We start from the raw sequence: 22072 nt of genomic DNA, 5'->3' as shown, positions 1-22072 counted from the left end.
GAAATATTAAAAATTTAAGACTTATGCTGTAAAAATCTACAGGACACTATCCACATATGTTCTGGGAATTCAGGAGCCTGATGGCTTAGGGGGAAAAAACTGTTTCCCAATCTGGACGTAACGTCCTGAGTGCTGCAGTACCTCCTACCAGATGGCAAAACAGTTTACATGAGGGGCGTGTGGAGTCCTTCACAATGTTTATTGCCTCTTGCCTGCATTGAGTGTTGTAGGTGTCCCTCATGGTAGGAAGAGAGCCCCCAATGATCTTTTCTGCTGATCACTATTCTCTGCAGGGTCTTGGGGTCCAAGGAGGTACATCTTCCATACCAGGTGTGATGCAGATGCACAGGATGCTCTCAATACATCCTCTGTAGAAGCTAGTGAGGATGGAGGGTGGGAGATGAACTTTCCTCAGCCTTCGCAGGAAGTAGAGGGGCTGCTGGGCTTTCTTGGCTATGAAGCTGGTTTTAAGGGACCAGGTGAGATTCTCCACCAAGTGCACTCCAAGGAACTTGATACCCTTGATGACCTCAATGGTGGAACCGTCAATGATCAGTGGAGCGTCGATTCCCCCCGGTTCCTCCTGAAGTCAACAACCATCTCTTTTGTTTTTTTTAATGTTCAGATACAGGTTGTTGGTTCTGCACCAGTCCGTTAGCGACTGGACTTCATCTCTGTTCGCTGACTTGTCGTTCTTACTGATCAGAGTCATGTCGGGAGCGAATTCGATGATGTGGTTCAAGATGTGCTTAACTGCATAGTCATGGGTCAGCAGAGTGAAAAGCAGTGGACTAGGCACGCAGCCCTATTTGGGGGGAAGGGTTGTGTGCGCTCAGTGTAATTGCCTTGGAGGTGCTGTTCCACATTCTGTATGATATCCCTTTCCTTTGCCATTGCCCTTTCATATACTTGATATCACCCTTTCCACTTTTAGCCTTGATAAAGGGTCCTGACCTGAACCATTGACTGACTATTTCTAACCATGGATATTGTCTGATCCACTGAGTTCCTCCAGCCCTATTATTGTTTCTTTTTGAAACATACTTTCTAGGCTTCCCTTCTGACGGACCTACAGCTGAAACTGGCCAAGGCCTACACTATACACACTTCATTTTTCCCAAATGCCTTTACCTCCAATCTACAACTCATCACACAATATACCTCCCCCACTCATTCCCAACAAGCCCCCAACTCCAGCCTACCCTCAACATGCTAACCACCCCACTGGACCCTCCCATCACATCAGGCAACCCAACCCCATTCACTTCCCCATCACAGGACCCATTCTAACCCTTCACACCTTTGACACCCCACAATCCACCAAACTCCTTCAGTCCAACGCTGACTTACACTCCAACTGCACCTCCATACCACCATGCCTTTCCCTCCAACTCCCTCCGATTCCACCACTCTGCAAAATTCCAGCATCCTTATCTCCCTGTTCCACATTAACCATCTCAATCCCACCAACCTCCAGAATACTCACCAAACCTTTCCAATCCTTAAAACGTTCCCCATTCCTTAGTGTTCACCAAATGGCTGAATAAAAAAAAATCACTCACTTTCTCTGCGGTCAAATAAAATGAAATCTTAATCAATAATCTTTCCCTGTTAACAACTTTGCCTTCATTTTTTTTCTACTCAGCTAAAATGGTCCCGTCCCCCCACCCCCATCTCATTTTGTTTTGCATAACCATAACTTCACATCCTTTGCCTGGCTTTGATATCCATAGATTCAATGATCTGTACTCATCTTGACAAAAATGTAACCAACAGTCCAAAATTTACAAAGGATAAAATATTTTCTGCTGCATTTGAGGAATGGCCTGGGGAACAGACCCTATTTTGGACAAGCAGTCACATCATGGAAATGATCAGTTTCCATCTTTGGTATATTTCTAATATCATCCCATCTCAACCCTATAGCAGCATCTAAAATCCCCTGTTAATTTTTTTCCAAAACATGGAGCTAAATAGCCCTCTTCTTCCATATATCGTGCTGCTCTTCCATCATTGTTGCTCTTCCCATTCTTCAGAATTAAAATCCATATCCTCATCCAAGGTCTCCTTTGGCATTCCTCACAACCACCCTTCCTCCCCACTTCCCCTTAGTGGCTATTGCTCCTCGTTTCTCACGCTGGTGTTTCCATTTCTACATCATCCATGCCACCTTCAGTAAGATCAATTACAACCATCTTGCCCTATTCCCGGGATGATTTCTCAAAATCTTTCACTTTGCTATCTTTCTTTCCAATCATTTGCTTTCATCCTGCCTTTAGTCAGTGGTCGTCACCCTTCTCTCTAATATTACTTGATTAATTTTTAAAACTTATTTAAATTTAGGCTTACAGCATCGTAATAGGCTCTTCTGGTCCATGAGCCCGTACCCCTGATTAACCTCCAACCACTGTACGTTTTGATGGGGGAAAAACCAGAGCACCCAGAGGAAATGCACTCAGACACAGGGAGAACATACAAACTCCTTACAGACAGTGCCGGACACGAACCTGGATCGTTGGCGCCCTAACGCCATTGTGCTAACAGCTATAATAAATGTGCCACCCTAATGACGTTCCATTACTTCTGCTGCTGTGTAATACTTTTTTTATATACATTGAAGGTGCTACAGAATTGTAAGCTTTCATTCAACCAGTAAAAGGTGGCAACTCACTGAAATTAAGGCCAGTTTAAATCACTTGTGTTTCTAGCTAGGTTTAAGCTGAAACTTGGATCATGTTCAGCTTCAAATTCCATAAGCTTGGAAAGCGAGGAGATCTAACTGTCTCAGTTGGTTAATTCAGTTGTACTTATCTACCTAAATTTTCAAACCAGTGTTACCTTCAAGTATATAAATATTGTGATTTTATATTTTCATTAATGATGTTTGGAATCAACAATGGATGGACAGTTAATTATTCAGGACTGATCTAACAAAAACCTCTGTGGTTTGTCTCTCTAGCCTCATCAGTATTACAGACACTCTTCAGAATCTCCTCATAGGGTTGGTGCCAAACATATCGATAAACACCCTGATTTTGGGGAATTGACTGGAAAAGACTTGCTCCTATAACCAAAGTTGGCCATGCAGGTTACTCTAGGCTCTCGACAGAAAGGAACAATGCCACATTCAAAATTAACAATATGAGTACACTCCTTCAAAATGTATTTTTTTTACATGTCAATATTGGGAATATGATTAATTCATTTAATAATAGTATTAACGTGGATTTTTACGGAATATGCTTAAAATTTTATCCTGTCACATTTAATGCTACTAAAAATACCGTGGCAACACAGTTAATAGAATCCAAGACTGGCAAACATTACATTCACAGGGATTAATAATTTGGTGCACATTTTCACTTGCCACATTTTTTAAATCTTATGTACTAAGCAACTACAAAAAAAAAATGACTGGCTCTCCTTATACCATGATGTAAATAAACTATATCCCTTTGCCATGGTCTTCATTATACAAGCAAAATATGCCTACAGCCTCCAGCTTTCCATTTGGACAGTTGAGCTTTTTGTACTGTTTTGTGATTTCAAGTCAAGAACCTACCTATCTTTCAATTTGAAATGCTGCCTGTTCTCAATTAACGACACTGGTATTCAAAACAAACATGTTGCCCTTGTATTTAAATAGTCGACGCTTCAGATTTTAAATGATCTCATTTTCAAGTGTTGGATACAAAAGGGATCAGAACGTCTAATGCAATGTCAAACTCGGAAGCCGGGACACTATGGTGAAAATCAAATTATTACCTTCACTTGGAAACATTCATAGGTTAAGCACTCAAACCAGGTAGATTAAAATGGAACTCACTTTTCAGTGATTTCTCAAGTGTAAAACAATTTCCTTGCTGACTGACTGAAACCAGTTGAATTCTGTCATGGTACATTCCTAATCCTGGTTCAATAAAAGGGGGCTTGTGAAAGGTATGGTTAATGGCAGATGGCTTCTTCAATCAAGTTATCCTTAGTTAAGTTTCATTTTAACCCTTTGTAGTCCAACCCCCCCCAACTTTAACCAGAATTTTTGTTGTCACTTAAAAATTATTCTAGAATTATTTTAAAGATTAAATATCAGTAATGAAATCCTAAATGTAATCATGTGTATGTTCAAATTCTGAGCTTGCAAAAAAAAAGAAATTTACAGAGACAGCGTGCTACTACACAAAGAATTCGTATAATTCTGAAGTAACAGGACTTACTGGAGTCATCAGATTCATAGTCTTCAGCATCCATCTCCTCTTCAGCTCTGACAGGTGCAGTTGATGCAGTTCCATAAGCCCCAAATAATCTGTCCACATTGTCCTCTTCTCTTGTAGCTTCTGACTGGGTGACAGAGGGCTGGCTGATGGTGGAATGCATCGAATTGCTGCGGCTCACTACTGGAGGAAGACCACGAGGAAAACGAGGGAAGTAATCAGAGATTTGTTTAATAGGTTTAATAGGACCTGGGCAGACATCAATAGCCATATGCTCTTGAATGCTTATGGCCATTTTTTCTCCTTTTCGGACTGTCATGCATGCAACCCTTTTTAACACAGCAGTCAGCAAATAAGAGAGAGAGAAAAAAGCCACCCTGAATCTTGAATTTGGGAAAGAGAAGTGAGAATAAGAAGTCCTCCTGTCTCCAGCGTTAGGCGAAGGTGCTCATGTGCATTGAGTAGTAGAAACCTTGTGCATGCTGCCTCACTAACACAGACTCTCTTGATCTTTCTGCTACTGCTGCTCAGCCTATGAATGCGTGTGTGAGTCTCTCTCTCTCTCTCTCTGTATGAGAGATTGATTGGGAGAGGTGGAGACAGTGATGTCAGTGGCTAGCAACCAAGCAGTAAACAGGAAGCGCTGGAATGAAGACAAAATCAGGTGTGAGGGTTAGGAGAGAGAAAGATTTTAGAGACTGTTGGGAGCAGAAATCAGGCTTCAATCTGACCCGCAAAAAAAAACGTGAAAATCATCACCTAAGTAAAATTCCCTTCTGTTGAAGTGCCAGCCTGAATTGTGTTGATGACCTGACTGCAGATTATTGGTTCAATTAAGATGAGGCACTTCACATGGACATGTAAATCAGGATTAAACTCCCAGTAGTCAGATAAGATGATGTGAAGAAACACAAGAGTGATAAATCATCCTGAATAACAGAAGCAACATATCTTCAAAAGGAAAATACACTTTCAATCAATAAATTGAAGATGTGCAAGAGTGTAGCGAGACTTTTAACAATTCTTGTTCTACAAATAATTTCAAATTGTAAACTTTAATATTTTCATATTTTAACAGAAAAGCAAAATTTGAAACAATTCTATCGACATTGTTAATAAAATAACAATATATTGTTCTGTAGATTAACCTGCAGTAAATTTGAGTGCAATTTTAAACCTTCAACATGTTTTCAAGTATCATCTGTGCAGTGTACTCTAGCTGTGAATCTGAACAGCTGCAATCATCGCGAATACAATGGAATAAAACCGTTCTAGTAGCTTCAAGCATTGGCTATGAAGAAAGAAGAGAATTTATGAGGCACCTGCGAGTAAACAACTTACCACCACTTCCGTTCATGATTCCTGAATCAAATGATTTATTTGTAATCACTTTCATCTGAAGACTACTTTGTCGTATCCACAACAGCATTTTGAACAAATACAATGCAATTCATTTCTTATCTGCAAATACCTCTTTCTTCTGTCATCTTCTTGGAAAACATTGCAAGCCAGGCACTTAAGCAGGCTTGATGGTAATAATAAAATGATGCTGGGGAAATATCTGACAATGTGGGGGAAATGTTTGAACGGAAATAATAAAACTGAAAAATGAGAAATAAATGCTGGAGAATTTTCAAAACTTTTAATATCCTCAAATAATTTCAGATCTATTTACCAATCCCGTGAGGCTCCGTCCTGTAGGGTTTGACAACCAGAGTTTATCTGCTACTTTTTATGCAACTGCAAGACCTTTGTCTTTTAGCAGAGGATGTGCAGTTCCATTCGCTTCTGCTATAGGGCAAAAAACTTACAGGAAGAAAATCAAAACTACAAGGCAACATCTCCTTTCTCCTGAAGGAAGGAAATGAGTGATGATCTAATAATGCTCTTTAAAATAATGAAAGATTTGACTAGAATAGACCCCAAAAGAGCTGCTACGTTATTTTCATGAAGAACAGCAAAACTGGAGGTTTGAATACATATATTTTTTTAAAATTTAGACATACAGGCCCTCTTGTCCTACCAGCTCACGCCACCCAATTATCCCGTGCCCCAGGTACATTTTGAATGGTGGGAGGAAACCAGAGTCCCCGGGGAAAACCCACGCAGAGACGGGATTCAAACCCCAGTCCCAATCGTTGGCGCTGTACAGCATTGCGCCACACCAACCGTGCCCCCCACCCCTCTAATTTAGGTTTGGAGGGAATATCAAATAAGATATTGGAGTAGCTTCCAGACGCTTCATCTATTGATCTAGGGACTTTGTCCTAGGCAGCTAGGGAACTTAAATTTAAGTAATTAAATAGATCTAGAAATTAAAGCATCAAAACTGATGGTTGTAAAATTTCATCTGATTTACTTGTGGCCTTGAGAGTCCTAGGGTCATAGAAGCATGGCCGAACTCTTCCATGCTGATCTGATGCTTATCTACACTGATCTCATTTTCCGGATTCGGCCCATATGCCTGTTTCTTCCCAATCCATGTTTTTGAATGCCCTGATTGTATATATCCTGACAAGTCTTTTTTTTTTAAAGACATATATCACGGTAACAGGCCATTTTGGCCCACAAGTCTGTGCCACCCAATTAAACTACATCTTGAATGGTGGGAGGAAACTGGAGTACCCGGGGAAAACCCACGCAGAGATGGGGAGAACGTACAAACTCCTTACAGACAGCACGGGATTCAAATCCCCGGTCCCTGGCAATGTAGAGATGTTGCACTAACAGCTACGCCAACCGTATCATCTCTGTGAAGAATTTTCCCCTCAGATCTCCGTTAAATATTTTACCTCTCACCTTCAACCTATGTCCCCTACTCCTGGTGAAGCACCATCACTACCCTACCTATGCACCTTGTAATTTTGTAAACCTCCACAAGGTCACCACACAACCTCCTGCAGTCCAATGAGAACAATACCAGCCTATCCAATCTTGTAATTAAAACCCTCCATTCCAGGCAGCCGTTTAGTGAATCCCTTCGGTACTCTTTAGAAAACCACCATATCCTTTCTAAAGTGCGGTGTCCAGAATGGCATACAATATTGCCCTAAGTAATGTTTTGCACTCACTGTCTTCACTCGTCTGTCTGTGTGCCATTCTTTCCCAATTAAGCTTATGGATGTTCCCAGAGTAATTACCCTCTGAAATAACCCAGTAAGTCAGTCAGTTCATGGACAATTAGGGATGGGTAAGAAGTGTTGACAGTGTCAGTAGTGCATGAATGAAAAGTTAAATGAGAAATAAAATAGAAAACATAGAAGAAAATAACTTTGTACAGAATACAGCAAGACTATCATACTCAACACCGTGGGAAAGAGTTAAGGTGAACTCTATCATTGCAATAAAGGGAAGATGTGATAAGCATATTAAAGAGAAAGGCAATGGAGGGTTGGACCCTTAGGATTAGAGAGTAAAGGATGAGTGGAGGCTGAAATGTAGCTTATTTTTGGGAAAAATAATCTTTCACTAAGCTTTACATTCAACACCTCTGTAAAAATTCAAATCTCCCACGGTCATTACCAAATCAATTATACAATTGATTAAAGATATTGATATGGTATAACATAGAGGCCGAAGGTAGTGGACAGATGTTTTTCAGATCAGAGAACTGTAATGTGGGGTAACACAGGGATCGACCTGGGTCCTTTGTTGTTTACCATATATAAATGATTTGGACAAGAACACAGGTGACAGACAGGATTAGTAAATTTGTGGATGACATCAAAATTAGTATTATCGTGAACAATGAAGGTCACTTAAGGTTACAACAAGTCAAGTCACCTTTATTTGTCGCTCAGACCATAACTGCTAATGCAATGCACAGTAAAGTCATGATGGGGTTTCTCCAGGACCATTGAGCAAATTTACATCAATAAAAGTATTAAAATAAGAGTTAAATATTAAAACATAATACAATAAAAATCCATGATCTACTAGTACAGGTCTGTTCTTGGAGCCTGATAGCTTCGGGGAAAAAAAACTGTTGCGCAATCTGGACGTGTGGGCCCAAATGCTGCAGTACCTCCTTCCAGATGGCAGATGGGAGAAACATTTACAAGAGAGGCGTGAGAGGTCTTTCACAATGTTATTTGCCTTCCACATGCGTCGAGTGTTGTAGATGCCCGTCATGGTAGGAAGAGAGACCCCAATAATCTTCTCCACTGACTCTGCTATCCTCTGCAGGGTCTTATGGTCTGAGATTGTACAGTTTCCAAACCAGGCGGTGATGCAATTACTCAGAATACTCGCAATACCATTCAGTCTCTTCCCACCTTTAGTTTAGTTTCCCATTATTTAAGAGTCGTTAAATGAGTCCCTGATTGAGTTTGTTGTTGAGAAGTGTGATGGTGGAGGGGTAGCAGCTGTTCCTGCACCTGGTGGTGTGAGTCTTGTGGCACCTACACCTCTTTCCTGATGGCAGCAGTGAGAACAGAGCGTGTGCTGGGTGATGTGGATACTTGATGATTGCTGCTGCCCTCCAATGGCCATGGAGGGGAGGGTTTTGCTTGAGATGTCCTGAACTGTGTCCACTGCCACTTACAGGGATATATATGCTAAGGGGTACCGGTGTCCCCAAACCAGACTGTGATGCGGCCAGTAAGCACATACCTGTGGAAATTTGCCAGGGTTTCCAATGTCATACCCAACTTGTGCAAACTCCTGAGGAAGTAGAGGCACTGACGTGCTTTCTTCACGATGCCATTAGTGTGTTTGGTTCATTGGTAGATGTGCCCATTGTAGAGCTCGACGAAAGAACCAAAGACTTGTTGATCCAAACCAAGGCTTTTATTAGCAAAAGACAGGAGCTCTTCACAGGTGGCCAACCAGTCCGGAATGATCCGACCTGGCTAGGGACACAACCCTTTAAGGCCCAGACAGTAGGCGTGGCTAAGCTCTCAGCCAATCGCTGTAAGCACAGTCATTACACTCTAGATACTGTAACTATATACATTGGTGATAGGTCTGTACTATCACACCCAAAGACATGTCTAATGGCTTTGTTAATTCCTAAAGGTCTGGAAGGAACCGGTAGCTGTAATCCCAGCACTATTGTTGGGATCACATTCTGAAAATCTTTGGCTCCAAGTTGTACATCAGCTTTTCTTTTAACATTGTAAAAGAAATATAATTATTATTCAAAGTTTTGCAAATAATCTAACTGTGGCAATAACTGCTCTTTGAAGATTAAGAGTTCTATTGGGAATCCTGCAGAAATGCATTGTGGTCACCTCAAAACGGTTGGAACAGATCTCTGCCCAGGACTTCTTGAATAGGCAATTTTGTTCCAAACTCTGTGATTTGTTGAATAGTAATGAGGGACTGCATTTCCGTATTTTGGAGTAGGTTACATGGTTAGGCACTCAGGTTTGCCATAGAAAAACCAATATAGATTTTATAGCAAAAACAGCAAGGTTAATAAGTAAATTATGTTTTCTTTCATACTTCCTGTGAATCATCTCACAGCTTGTGCATTGCTCAGTTGGAAGGCTGAAAGATTATGTAATATAATGTCAGTTTCAGATCTCTGGCCATCATGAGCTTTTCTGTACAAAGCAACTGAGAGGAATGGAGCACTGACACTTTGAAAATGCTTTGCAGCAATACGCAGCTTCTTCTAGTCCTATTAATTTCACAGTGCCCTTCATATCTGTATTATGCTCCATCTCAATCCCTGACTGAGAACTTACGAAGCACAACAAATATGGAGGCACTATTAAACATGGGGTATGTTAAAGTTTATTGACAATTAAATACCAGGCAGACATTGAAAGACCATTTCTTAATGCGAATGAATGAAAAGAAGGTTTATTGTATATGTTGTGAAATAAGAAATAATTGCGTAAAATTTAGCCATCTATCATTATCCAACGTATTTAAACAGTTCAATAATTCAGCTGATGGTGGGAAGTGGAGCTGAGTAATGTGCCTAACGTGGTCTGTGCTGAATTTACAAATCTCACCCAGGTGTTGCAGAAGGGACAAATCAGTCATGGTTCCAACTCTCAATCCCCAACCTGCGACTTCTACTACAAATTTACATGCTTGAGCACATGATCTAGTTTGGCTCTGGAGTCGAAAAGCACGGCAACTTTCAATGTCAGGACACAAGCACAAGTAACGGGGACTTGGAGAGATAAACAGCAGCCCCAGTGTTTATAGATCAAGACATGAACAGGCAGTAAGGATGAAACATCTTCAGCAAGGTGAACAGAACAGCATAAGGACGGAATAAAATAAAATGTTTAATTCCACAAGTTTAATAGGAAAATCAAATCCTCATTTAGAAAAATGATTTTAATTTAAAAGTAACCAAGCATCTGCTGTACTGTCTGGATTATTATTTTCCTGTTGATTTATTTTACATTTTTAAAAAATGGGTCAGTAATTTGGTTTTACCAACATATTATTTCCTGATCTTATCAGTATCTTTTCTAAGATGCACATTCCTTTATTTCTGGATCAGCAATCTGTAACTTAATCTCAAGAAAAAGCATAAAATAAATGATTAGCTTTGAGGGATGGTAGGGAGTGGTGGGGGGGGGGGGGGAAGGATTAGCAGCTGACATCTTTATTAAGCACATTCAAAAATGGCAGCGTGGCCAGAACCACTGTAATAGCAGCGCTGCCGCTGGTGCGGGCCCGCGGGGAGTGAGGAGCGAAGATACAGCGCATCCGCGGGGTTCAACTCCTATCAGCTCTGCACAGGCTTTGAACAGCCCGTGAAAGGAGCCGATGGTAGTTTTCTTTAAAATCCCGTGACCTCGGGGTCTGCGCCCAAGCTGGCGGCATTATGATTGGCAGCAGCCACAAGGGGTTGCAGACTCCAGGGGAGCGGAGGACTGGGGCAGGGCACCGGAAAATGGGGAGACCATCCCCCGGCTGAGAAGGAGAAGCAGGGAAGATGACCCATGGGACAGTGGCCACGGCGGCGGCAGTCAGGGGGCTCTGCGGCTGAAAGACCCACGCATGCGGTGGGGGGGGGGGCTGGTGGTGACTCGAGGTGAGGAACCCACGGAGGCAGTGGGCTGCTGTCGGGAGACTCGCGCCGGGCTGCGGACTGGCTCGGAACTGGCTGAAGGGGTATCAGAATTGCGATGCGAGGGGGAACCGAAGGCACTGAAGGGTTCCTGACCGTGACGGAGGTTCAGATCTGGATCTCGGGCTGCCAATGGCTTGGACTGGACTCTGTGTGGCTGCGGAGGCTGTGGAAGCACTGGAGGTGAATCTACCGACACTCGGTGACTTTTGGGGGATTCTCTTTTGCTTCTCTTTCTCTGACTGATGGCGAATTCCTGCCGATGGCGAATCTGTCCACCTTACAGCAGGCAAAAGCAATTTCATGCAATATGGCACTGTTTTATTAGAATGACAGTCAATTGAATCTTGAATCTTTTTCTTAAACTAATCACAAAGCCATGTCCTCATCTGTAACATAATCAGAATTAAAAAGTACACATTTGGGAAGGTGGTGCTTTAAACATTCCAAAAATATAAAGCATAATGTTATAATTCACTTGGGTAGAATTTTTTAATAAGAATCTACATCATCGTTCGAGATCTCAGGTAGATATTAGCAAAAATAAAACTAAATCGCTTTAATGGATTTCTGTGACCACTGACCATCTTCCTTGCAGCTATGACAATGAACAGGTAATGGAAATTCAAAATGTTAAATCGTCATATTCATTTTATTGGATAATGCAGGATCAGGGCAATTACTCAGATTTACATCTGGTGACCATCTTGTCATGACTGTTTCTCGTGACGAACACAATGTTTAAAAAAAAGACACTTCTACAAATAACAAGGAAGCATGAAATTGCTTCATCCTGCGGATTATGTAAATCTCCTGCTCAAAGCTACTTAACTAATACAACAAAACCAATCCCTTACACATCAAAGCACCACGTTAAGTGCTTTTCACTATTTACACTGCCAGTACAGGGAGTCTACTGCATCATATTCCGAGTGATTTATGAATCACCCTCATTCACATGCAGCTGAAGTCTTCAGCTAAAGTATGGAAAAACTAACAGACGTATGTCCTGGTGTTAAATTTATTAGCATCTGATGATTATAGAAAGGGCTGCACTTTTTTAAGTCCATTACCTAGTCACGGCACTTTTCCCTATTTTGCACTATTAACATACGCAGCTAGAATGGGTTCTTTCTAAATGATAAAGACAAGCACACTCAGCTTATTGTTTTTAAAATTTAGACATACAGTAATAGGGCCATTTCAGCCCACGGGCCCATGCCCCCCCCCCCCGAATTGACCTACAAAACCCCCCCCCCCCCAGAACCTTTTGAACGTTGAGAGCCCCCACGCTGACATGGGGAGAACATACAAAATCCAGTGTGGGATTCGAACTCCAATCCTGATCGCTACGCCATCAGACGTTGCACTGACCGCCTCGCCAACCGTGCCGCCCCTTATTAGAAATGGAAAATTCTAGGTATTTTTGTATCTTAATTTCTGTTATCACTAATCAGAAGAACCAGGTAATTTATGGGAACTTAAAAATAAACTGGAATCATTTTCCAGCACCCACAAGTCAAAAGGACTTAGGCAGCAATATATGTTTTAAGTAATGCCATTTTGTGTAACTGTCATTCTCCAAAGATAATGCTCACTTCAGCAGTAGATCAGCCCAGATCTACAAATATTTTTTTCTCTCTCATTTTGCTTCAGAGTGCATCCTTTCAATGCATAGGTCTGTATTGGGCACTAGGCAGGGCGGCAGAATGCTATTGTCATACTCCACCTTTTATCAACTAAAATTCTTTCAACTATTCAAAGCAGTGAAAATACATTTTATAAATTGCATTTCACTATTCATTACAAAATGGATAAATGGGAAATACCAGACTGATATTCAACATTGCAGCTACAACCTTAGCAGGCGCGATGCTAAACCTTACAAAAGATTGCAAAAATGTTTAAGTATTAACAATGCCCATCTAATTAGCATTTCAATTAAAATACATAGTAGAGCTTGTCCATTTATATTGTGGTATCACGAGTCTTCTGCAGGAGAGAATGAAAACAACGGGCAATTTTCACACTCTAATCTTGTCAGATTACTGAGGCAGTTTCAAAACTGCACCATGTTTGAATACACCAGAGATGGTAATCTTAACTCACGTATACATTTCAGTGGCTTGTTGACAGTTACACTTCGTTAACACAAATCCTAAACATTACAGCATGTTGTCTGTTTTCTTGTTTTTCTTAACACTTTGCTCACTTTTATTTCAAATGGCTGTTAACAAATGGAATCTTTCTGAGCTTCCCAATACAATATTAACCACAAGCCTTTCAATTGGATTTCTTTGCACAGGTCGTTTCATGTGCAAATCATGCAGAGGTAATACTTAGCGTATTAGCAATCATTTTGAAGTGAAATGCTACACTGCAGGAAATTGCAGGAATCACATATTCCTGGCAGTCGTGGCGCATACAATGTCCACCTCGATGTATGAGAAACACAAAAACAGCAGATGCCTGAATCTTGAGCAAACAACAAGTTACCGGAGGAATGCAAAAGACTAGGCAGCATTTCCAGTCAAGGCCGGTCGGTCAACACTTCGGACTGGGAACCTTGATTGAGTAAGGCACCCGGTCCAAAATGTTGGCTCAACTTTTCTGCCCCTAGATGCGGCCTGACCTGCTGAGTTCCTCTGGCACATTATTGCTTTCCCACTCAGTGTATGCTTTGTTCACTGTGGGAAGAAATTAAATATGTGCCTTACAATCTTCACTGGTTATTCACAGAAAGGGTAGGAGTTTGTTGCACAGGATTTGGACATTAGGGAGCAATTAAAGCATCTGCACTGTCAAATTAATGTCTGATACACATCATCGAATAGCATTATCTGGTTCTCCCTTCACTGTTCACAGCCTTATGCATGGGAGATGCCCAGCACCGTGTTGCCTCTCCTCAGAGATTCTCCTCATTCCCTTGACATCATTTACTACATCTGTACAGTGGCTACTATGGAGGCGGTTCTTCATGATTTGACAGGTATCCCCATTGGAACTGTGCATTCTGCATGCAGCTCCCCGCTGAAACCACACATCTTTCTTCAGCGTATTATTCACAGTGTTTCGTTTGCTGGACTTCTACCAGTTGTACAAATGCTCTTGGGAGAAACAAATAGCTTGTTACTCTCCATCTTTATTGCACCAAAAGAAGGCAAAATCTAATTGTTCAGCATGACCACTGATGAGGGGAGTTACTGTCTCACAGGGATATCTGAAATCCCAAAGCAAGGTGCCCTGGCGGTGAACCAACAAGTACTGTGGAATATGAGAGGCTAAATTCACGCTCCTTACAGTGTACGCATCTCAATCTGCAGGACACCACCAGACAATAAAGGAATCTTAAAACTATGAGGCTATTAAATCTTGTTGTCCTAATTTATGTTTTTTTTCACCAATTAAGAAACATAATTTTCAGACCTTGAGGTTCAAAAATCCTAAAAGTGCAAACTAGAAAAATAAAGCAAGTTCTATGTTACCAGATCTAATGGATTGGTTGAGGATTGCTCTGATCTTCAGAATGAGGGATTATTGTCCAGTGCATCCTGGAAACTCATTGTGACAAGCTACTGTCTGACTTCATTAAACCCATAGACATATCTTATGTTGGAAAAAAAAATCAATCAAACAAGGGCAGTTTTCAGAACAATCTAATTCAGTGGTTCTCCACCTTTTTCTTTCCACTCACACACCACTTGAAGTAATCCCTATGCCATTGGGGCTCTGTGATTAGTAAGGGATTTCTTAAGGTGGTATGTGAGTGGGAAGGGAAGGTTGAGAATCACTGCTCTAGACCCAATTGTTACTGAAACATTTTGCTTGAGAAAAATTGTCGTTGGAGTTCCTTTGGAGTGATGAAACCTGCACATAACGAGTCAATTAGGAACAATTAAAACAGTGGTTTTCAAACTTTTTCTTTCCACCCACATCCCTCCTTAAGCAATCCCTTACTAATCACAGAACGCTTATGACATAGGGAATACTTAAGTGGTATGTGAATGGAAAGAAAAAGGTTAAGCACCACTGATCTATTTTATCCATTTAGTCCTGTGCTTTGATGACTTTCTGGCTGTCACCAATGCATTGTCCTGTGCATTTACCAAATTTTGTGTAAACAAATGAGTTTGAATTCAGATCTCTTCATCCAGTTAAAAGGGAGATAGACATTAAAAAGGTGGGTAGAACTCTGTGAAATAGCGTTAAAAGGAGATGGTCAGATTCAAGACTACAGGCAATGCACAAAGGTGATGGAGAAACGAAACGGGGAAATAAAAGACAATCAACGTTTCGGGCCTGAGCTCTTCATCAGGAATGAGGTAGGTGAAGAACTGGTGGCTGAACACGTGGATCTGGTGGAAGATGTAGTAGGTCGTGGCGAATCAAGATGATAGGGTTTCCTTGTTTTTTTTATTTACAGTACAACTCCTAAAATCTGGACTGCTCGGGGATTGGGTTAGTCCGGATTTTCAGATTTTGCGGATTCCCGGGCAATTCAAATTTAAGGAGGAATAAAGAAGAGATGAACAGGAAAATGTTGACAGTTTATTCATTCACAAATAAAGCACGCTTCATTTATCAAAATGAGCAGTTTTAAAGAAAAATAAAATCAACACCTGACAAAAAAATAATTATTTTCACTACAAAAAACACGTGTAATGCTTGAAATTATATTTTAAAATGAACACTGTAAAATAAAAATCCTGTATACAAATGAATTTCTATGTGATACGATTGCCTATATTAAGCATGGTCACTCAGTTGTTGTTTGACTTCAACGTCGAAGATGACCATGGCTTCAAAGTCAAATGGAAGATTAGTGGCTGTGGGTCCAGAGGTGACTGGTGAGGCCAATCTGGGCCCTGAAGGCTCGCCAACATGTGGGACACAAGTGGGTGGGTGCTGTCGTGGCAGTGGATGCTGCTCGGGCCTTGCGCACAGCACGCCTTCATTGAAGCACCTGACTTCAGTTGCACGGGCTCCGTGGTGATCTTGATGCGCCAAGCTGGATGGTCGAGGGCAAGCGTCTCCCATGTGTTGAAGTCAACACCCAGGCCTTTGAAGGACGCTTTGAGGCAGTCTTTGTAACGTTTCTTCTGCCCCACCCCGACTGAGCGCTTGCCCTGACACAGTTCTCCGTACAGCAACTGCTTAGGCAATCGGCTGTCTGACATTCTGACCACATATCCAGCCCACCTGGCTCGGGGTTTCAGCAGGAGGGTGTAGATGCTGCAGAGCCCAGCACGTTCCAGGATTTCCGTGTTGGGGACTTTGTCCTGCCACCTGATCTGGATGAGTCTGCAGAGACCGTTCAGGTAAAAGTGGTTGAGCTGTTTGGTGTGTCTGCTGTAGACCAGGTGTCGCTGGCGTAAAGGAGGATGGTAAGGACCACTGCACAGCAGACCTTCAGCTTGGTGGTAAGGCTGAGTCCTCTCCGGTCCCAGTCGTTCTCAGGGAGTCTCCCAAAGGCTGGCTTTGGAAATCCTGTTGTTGACCTCAGCATCTATGTTCACTGCACTAGAGAGTATGCTGCCCAGGTCGGTGAAGTTGTCGACTGCCTGGAGGTTCTGGCCCTTCACCATGATGCGTGGCTCCTGGTATGGCTTTCCTGGGGCAGGCTGGTACATAACTTCAGTCTTTTTGGTGCTGATAGTGAGACCGAAGTTGTCACAGGCTTGTGAGAATCCGTCCATTTCAGCATCGTCTGCTCTGTGCCGGCGTTGAGTGCGCAGTCATCAGCAAAACAAAAAGCCTCCGATGACCGTCTCTTGCACCTTTGTAACTGCCTGCAGGCACCTGAGGTTGAACAACTTGCCATCAATCCTGTACCTGACGTGGATTCCTTCTTCATAGTTACGAAAGCTATCTGTCACCATGGCAGAGAATACCATACTGAACAGAGTCGGCACAAGAACACAGTCTTGTTTGACGTCATTTGTCACTGGGAAGGCCTCTGACTCGTCGCCATCATCCAGAACTTTCTCCATCGTGGAACTGGCGGACGATTGTGATGAACTTGCTGGGGCAGCCAAACTTCTCCATGATCTTCCACAAGCCTTCTCTGCTGACCTCAGTACAGTTCGATCCAAACACACTTTTAGATGGTGTTGGTAGCAAGCATTTATAAAACATGCATCACAAGCAGTAATAATGAAGGCAATACACAAAACACTTCCACCAGCGTTGTGTCCGCTCCATCCTCAACATCCATTGGAGCGCTTACACCCCTAACGTCGAAGTACTCGAGATGGCAGAGGTCGACAGCATCGAGTCCACGCTGCTGAAGATCCAGCTGCGCTGGATGGGTCACGTCTCCAGATGGAGGACCATCGCCTTCCCAAGATCGTGTTATATGGCGAGCTCTCCACTGGCCACCGTGACAGAGGTGCACCAAAGAAAAGGTACAAGGACTGCCTAAAGAAATCTCTTGGTGCCTGCCACATTGACCACCGCCAGTGGGCTGATAACGCCTCAAACCGTGCATCTTGGCGCCTCACAGTTTGGCGGGCAGCAACCTCCTTTGAAGAAGACCGCAGAGCCCACCTCACTGACAAAAGGCAAAGGAGGAAAAACCCAACACCCAACCCCAACCAACCAATTTTCCCCTGCAACCGCTGCAATCGTGTCTGCCTGTCCCGCATCGGACTTGTCAGCCACAAACGAGCCTGCAGCTGACGTGGACTTTTTACCCCCTCCATAAATCTTCGTCCGCGAAGCCAAGCCAAAGAAGAAGATTTTCTCTCAGACTGAGAACAACTCAGTATGGTAACTCTTCCAAAGGTAATTTAAAATCAGAATAGATTTATTAAGTGCTCCAAATCAGAACAATCTCCATGTGAATTTTTATTCTCAAGCAATCGAAATATGGAGTGCACAAAATGCCTAACTACAACATAATTTTAAAAAAGTTCTATGAGAGATAGCCTTCCAAATATGATTAACTTCTGTTTTATATGTCACCTAAGGTACTGAATGACTGTGCAGATCAACTAATGGAGGTCTTTACGGAGATCTTCAGCACCTCTCTGCAGCAATTCATCGTCTCCAAAGATTTCAAGACAGCCACCATCATCCCAGAATCAAAGAGGGCGTCAGTAAGAGAGCTCAATGACTACAGTACCATGGCACTGATTTCCACCATTGTGAAATGTTTCAAGCATCCAGTGGTAGAATGAATCAAAACACACCTCCCAGAGACACTGGACCCATTACAATTCGACAAAACCTTCCATTTGTGATGCTGTAGGCTTGTCTCTCCACTCCGTCCTGACCCACATGGAGAATGACAACTCATACGCCAGGCTGCTGCTCATCCACTTCAGCTTGGTGTTTATATTCTCCAGAGGCTGAGTAGAGAAGCTGTGCTCACTGGGGCTCAACACCCCTCTCTGTAGCTGGATCCTGGACTTCCTAACATAAACAGCACAGTCTGTTCAGGTCAGTAGCAGAACATTGGGACCATTACGCTGAGCACTGGTGCACCTAAGGGCTGCACACAGGCCGCTCCTGTTCATGCTACTGACCCGTGACTACCTGACCATATCCAGCTCCAACTGAGTCCTCAGGTTTGCAAATAACGCAACCATAGATGGCCTCATCAGCAACAACAATGAGTCACACCATAGAAGAGATGAAAAATCCCGTGATATGGTGCAAGACTAACAACTTGAGTCTCAATATGGACAAGATGAAGGAGACGAAGATAGATTTCAGGAGGACAAGGTATGACCACCCTCCACTACACATTACCAACTCTGTAGTGGAGAGAGTGAAGACCACCAAGCTCTTAGGAATCCAATTAACTAGTGACTTATCGTGGCCACAACATCTCCTCACTTGTCAGGAAGGTGCAACAGTGACTGCACTTCCTGAGAAGTCTGAAGTGGGCAAGGCTACCGGCCACCATCATGTCAACTTTCTACAGGTGCTCTATTGAGTGCGTCCTAGCCTGGTAAGGTTGCTTTAGAGAAATGGATCAATCCACAGGACCATAAGAGTTGCAAGAGGATCATGAGGTCTCCCCCACCCCCCACTCCCACCAACATGATCTACCCAGATCGTTGAGGATCCCTACCTCCCCGCCCACAGCATCTCCCAGCTACTCCCATCGGGATATCAGAGCCAGCACCACCAGGCTGAGGAACAGCTCCTTCAGGAGCAGGTGAGAACTCTGAACGACTAAAGGAACTGCTCACATTGACCATCCCAGACTCCATTATTCAAGTAAGAATATTTATTTATATATACATTTATGTATATTTGTCCTGCATATGTATTAGTTCCTCCTAGTCAGTGCCCTAAATCTACTCTCCCAAGCCTCATCTTATCTCTATCCTGTCTCTATCTTATCTATCCCATTTATCATTTTATGTTCCCTTCTCATTCTTCTGAATTCCAACAAATATAGTCCCAGGTGACTCAATCTTGATCTCTTCTCATGGAGGGGGGAATGGGGCTATTGTTTGCCGACAATTGATCAACATCACCTCCTAACATTTCAATTGTGCATCAGCTGTTACACTCCATCCTTCCTGCCGTACATATCAAGCCTAGTCACTGCCCTCAATTCTAAGTGTCACTGAGATCCTAATTACATAAATATTCCTCTTCCGTTATCATCAATAGCTCAGCATTGTGGAGGCTGAAAATTAAATAATTGAGCTATTGCTAAACTAAGATTTTACGATGCATATAAACTTTAAAATACGATACTGTAATGTTTATCTTTAAAGAATTAGAATTCTAAAGTCGAAAATCAAGAAGAATTTCAGGCAGCATCTTTTCATATAAATTATAATCAATATTAGTATAATCATAAACTTTTCTTTCATTGAGTTAAGTTCTGGTACAACAAAGTACTGAGCTGTGAGAATGAAGAACTTGGTGACTGCTTTCTTAGCTTTACTCAATTGTACAGTTAGAATATAAAAGAAAGGTGCGCTCTAAATTCTAACTTTCTAAAGAGGAGTGGTGGCAGCCACTTGTCATTTTGCTGTGAAATGCAAGCTCATTAACAATTAAGAATAACTTTGTAATATTATTCTTCCCTCCTAAAAAAAACACTAGCAGTATCAAGAAATACTTCACAGGACGACTCCCATCCATATTGATTGGAAGGTTTTGGCACATGAGTTGATCCCTTTGGTTCTTGTGGAGCTGATAATTCTTCACCTCCACACCATAACAATGTCGTATCTCCCTCCTCCTCCAGTATGGGTGCCACCAGTTTCTTTTATCTTGTTCCACAATAGGAGATGTGGGATTGCCCGGGCTTCTGGACAAGGTGCCAAGTCACAAACAGACACAGTAGACTCCTGCCCTTCTGGGTACCTGATGTTTGCATATGTTGGATAACTGTCAACACGTGGTTCACTCTTGTTTTTCCTCACAAACCTTCTTAATAGTATGGGTCCAGGCGTCATTATCCAGGTGGGCTGCAAGTTCCAACCTCCATTCATTATCCAGGAGGGCTGCAAGTTCCAACCTCCATTCATTATCCAGGTGGGCTGCAAGTTCTAACCTCCATTCATTATCCAGGTGGGCTGCAAGTTCCAACCTCCATTCATTATCCAGGAGGGCTGCAAGTTCCAACCTCCATTCATTATCCAGGTGGGCTGCAAGTTCCAACCTCCATTCATTGTCCAGGAGGGCTGCAAGTTCCAACCTCCATTCATTGTCCAGGAGGGCTGCAAGTTCCAACCTCCATTCATTATCCAGGTGGGCTGCAAGTTCCAACCTCCATTCATTGTCCAGGAGGGCTGCAAGTTCCAACCTCCATTCATTGTCCAGGAGGGCTGCAAGTTCCAACCTCCATTCATTATCCAGGAGGGCTGCAAGTTCCAACCTCCTTTCATTATCCAGGAGGGCTGCAAGTTCCAACCTCCATTCATTATCCAGGAGGGCTGCAAGTTCCAACCTCCTTTCATTATCCAGGAGGGCTGCAAGTTCCAACCTCCATTCATTATCCAGGAGGGCTGCAAGTTCCAACCTCCATTCATTATCCAGGAGGGCTGCAAGTTCCAACCTCCATTCATTATCCAGGTGGGCTGCAAGTTCCAACCTCCATTCATTATCCAGGTGGGCTGCAAGTTCCAACATCCATTCATTATCCAGGAGGGCTGCAAGTTCCAACCTCCATTCATTATCCAGGAGGGCTGCAAGTTCCAACCTCCTTTCATTATCCAGGAGGGCTGCAAGTTCCAACCTCCATTCATTATCCAGGAGGGCTGCAAGTTCCAACCTCCTTTCATTATCCAGGAGGGCTGAAAGTTCCAACCTCCATTCATTGTCCAGGAGGGCTGCAAGTTCCAACCTCCATTCATTATCCAGGAGGGCTGCAAGTTCCAACCTCCATTCATTATCCAGGTGGGCTGCAAGTTCCAACCTCCATTCATTATCCAGGAGGGCTGCAAGTTCCAACCTCCATTCATTATCCAGGTGGGCTGCAAGTTCCAACCTCCATTCATTGTCCAGGAGGGCTGCAAGTTCCAACCTCCATTCATTGTCCAGGGGGGCTGCAAGTTCCAACCTCCATTCATTATCCAGGAGGGCTGCAAGTTCCAACCTCCTTTCATTATCCAGGAGGGCTGCAAGTTCCAACCTCCATTCATTATCCAGGAGGGCTGCAAGTTCCAACCTCCTTTCATTATCCAGGAGGGCTGCAAGTTCCAACCTCCATTCATTATCCAGGAGGGCTGCAAGTTCCAACCTCCATTCATTATCCAGGAGGGCTGCAAGTTCCAACCTCCATTCATTATCCAGGTGGGCTGCAAGTTCCAACCTCCATTCATTATCCAGGTGGGCTGCAAGTTCCAACATC

General features: G+C 42.9%; 1 protein-coding gene across 1 annotated transcript in view; it reads right to left on the bottom strand.

Moving 5' to 3' along the window:
* LOC138749173 (double C2-like domain-containing protein beta) overlaps positions 1 to 4555 on the bottom strand; it is a 210317-nt gene extending 205762 nt beyond the window's left edge. Inside the window, exon 1 of the mRNA XM_069910187.1 lies at positions 4215 to 4555. Within this exon, the coding sequence (XP_069766288.1) occupies positions 4215 to 4530 (316 nt within the window). The 5' untranslated portion in view covers positions 4531 to 4555. The remainder of the gene's footprint in view (positions 1 to 4214) is intronic.
* Between the last annotated feature and the right edge of the window lie 17517 nt (positions 4556 to 22072).

Source organism: Narcine bancroftii, chromosome 14 (assembly GCF_036971445.1).
Source record: "Narcine bancroftii isolate sNarBan1 chromosome 14, sNarBan1.hap1, whole genome shotgun sequence".
Lineage (NCBI taxonomy): Eukaryota > Metazoa > Chordata > Chondrichthyes > Torpediniformes > Narcinidae > Narcine > Narcine bancroftii.
This window is presented reverse-complemented; position numbering and strand designations above follow the sequence as displayed.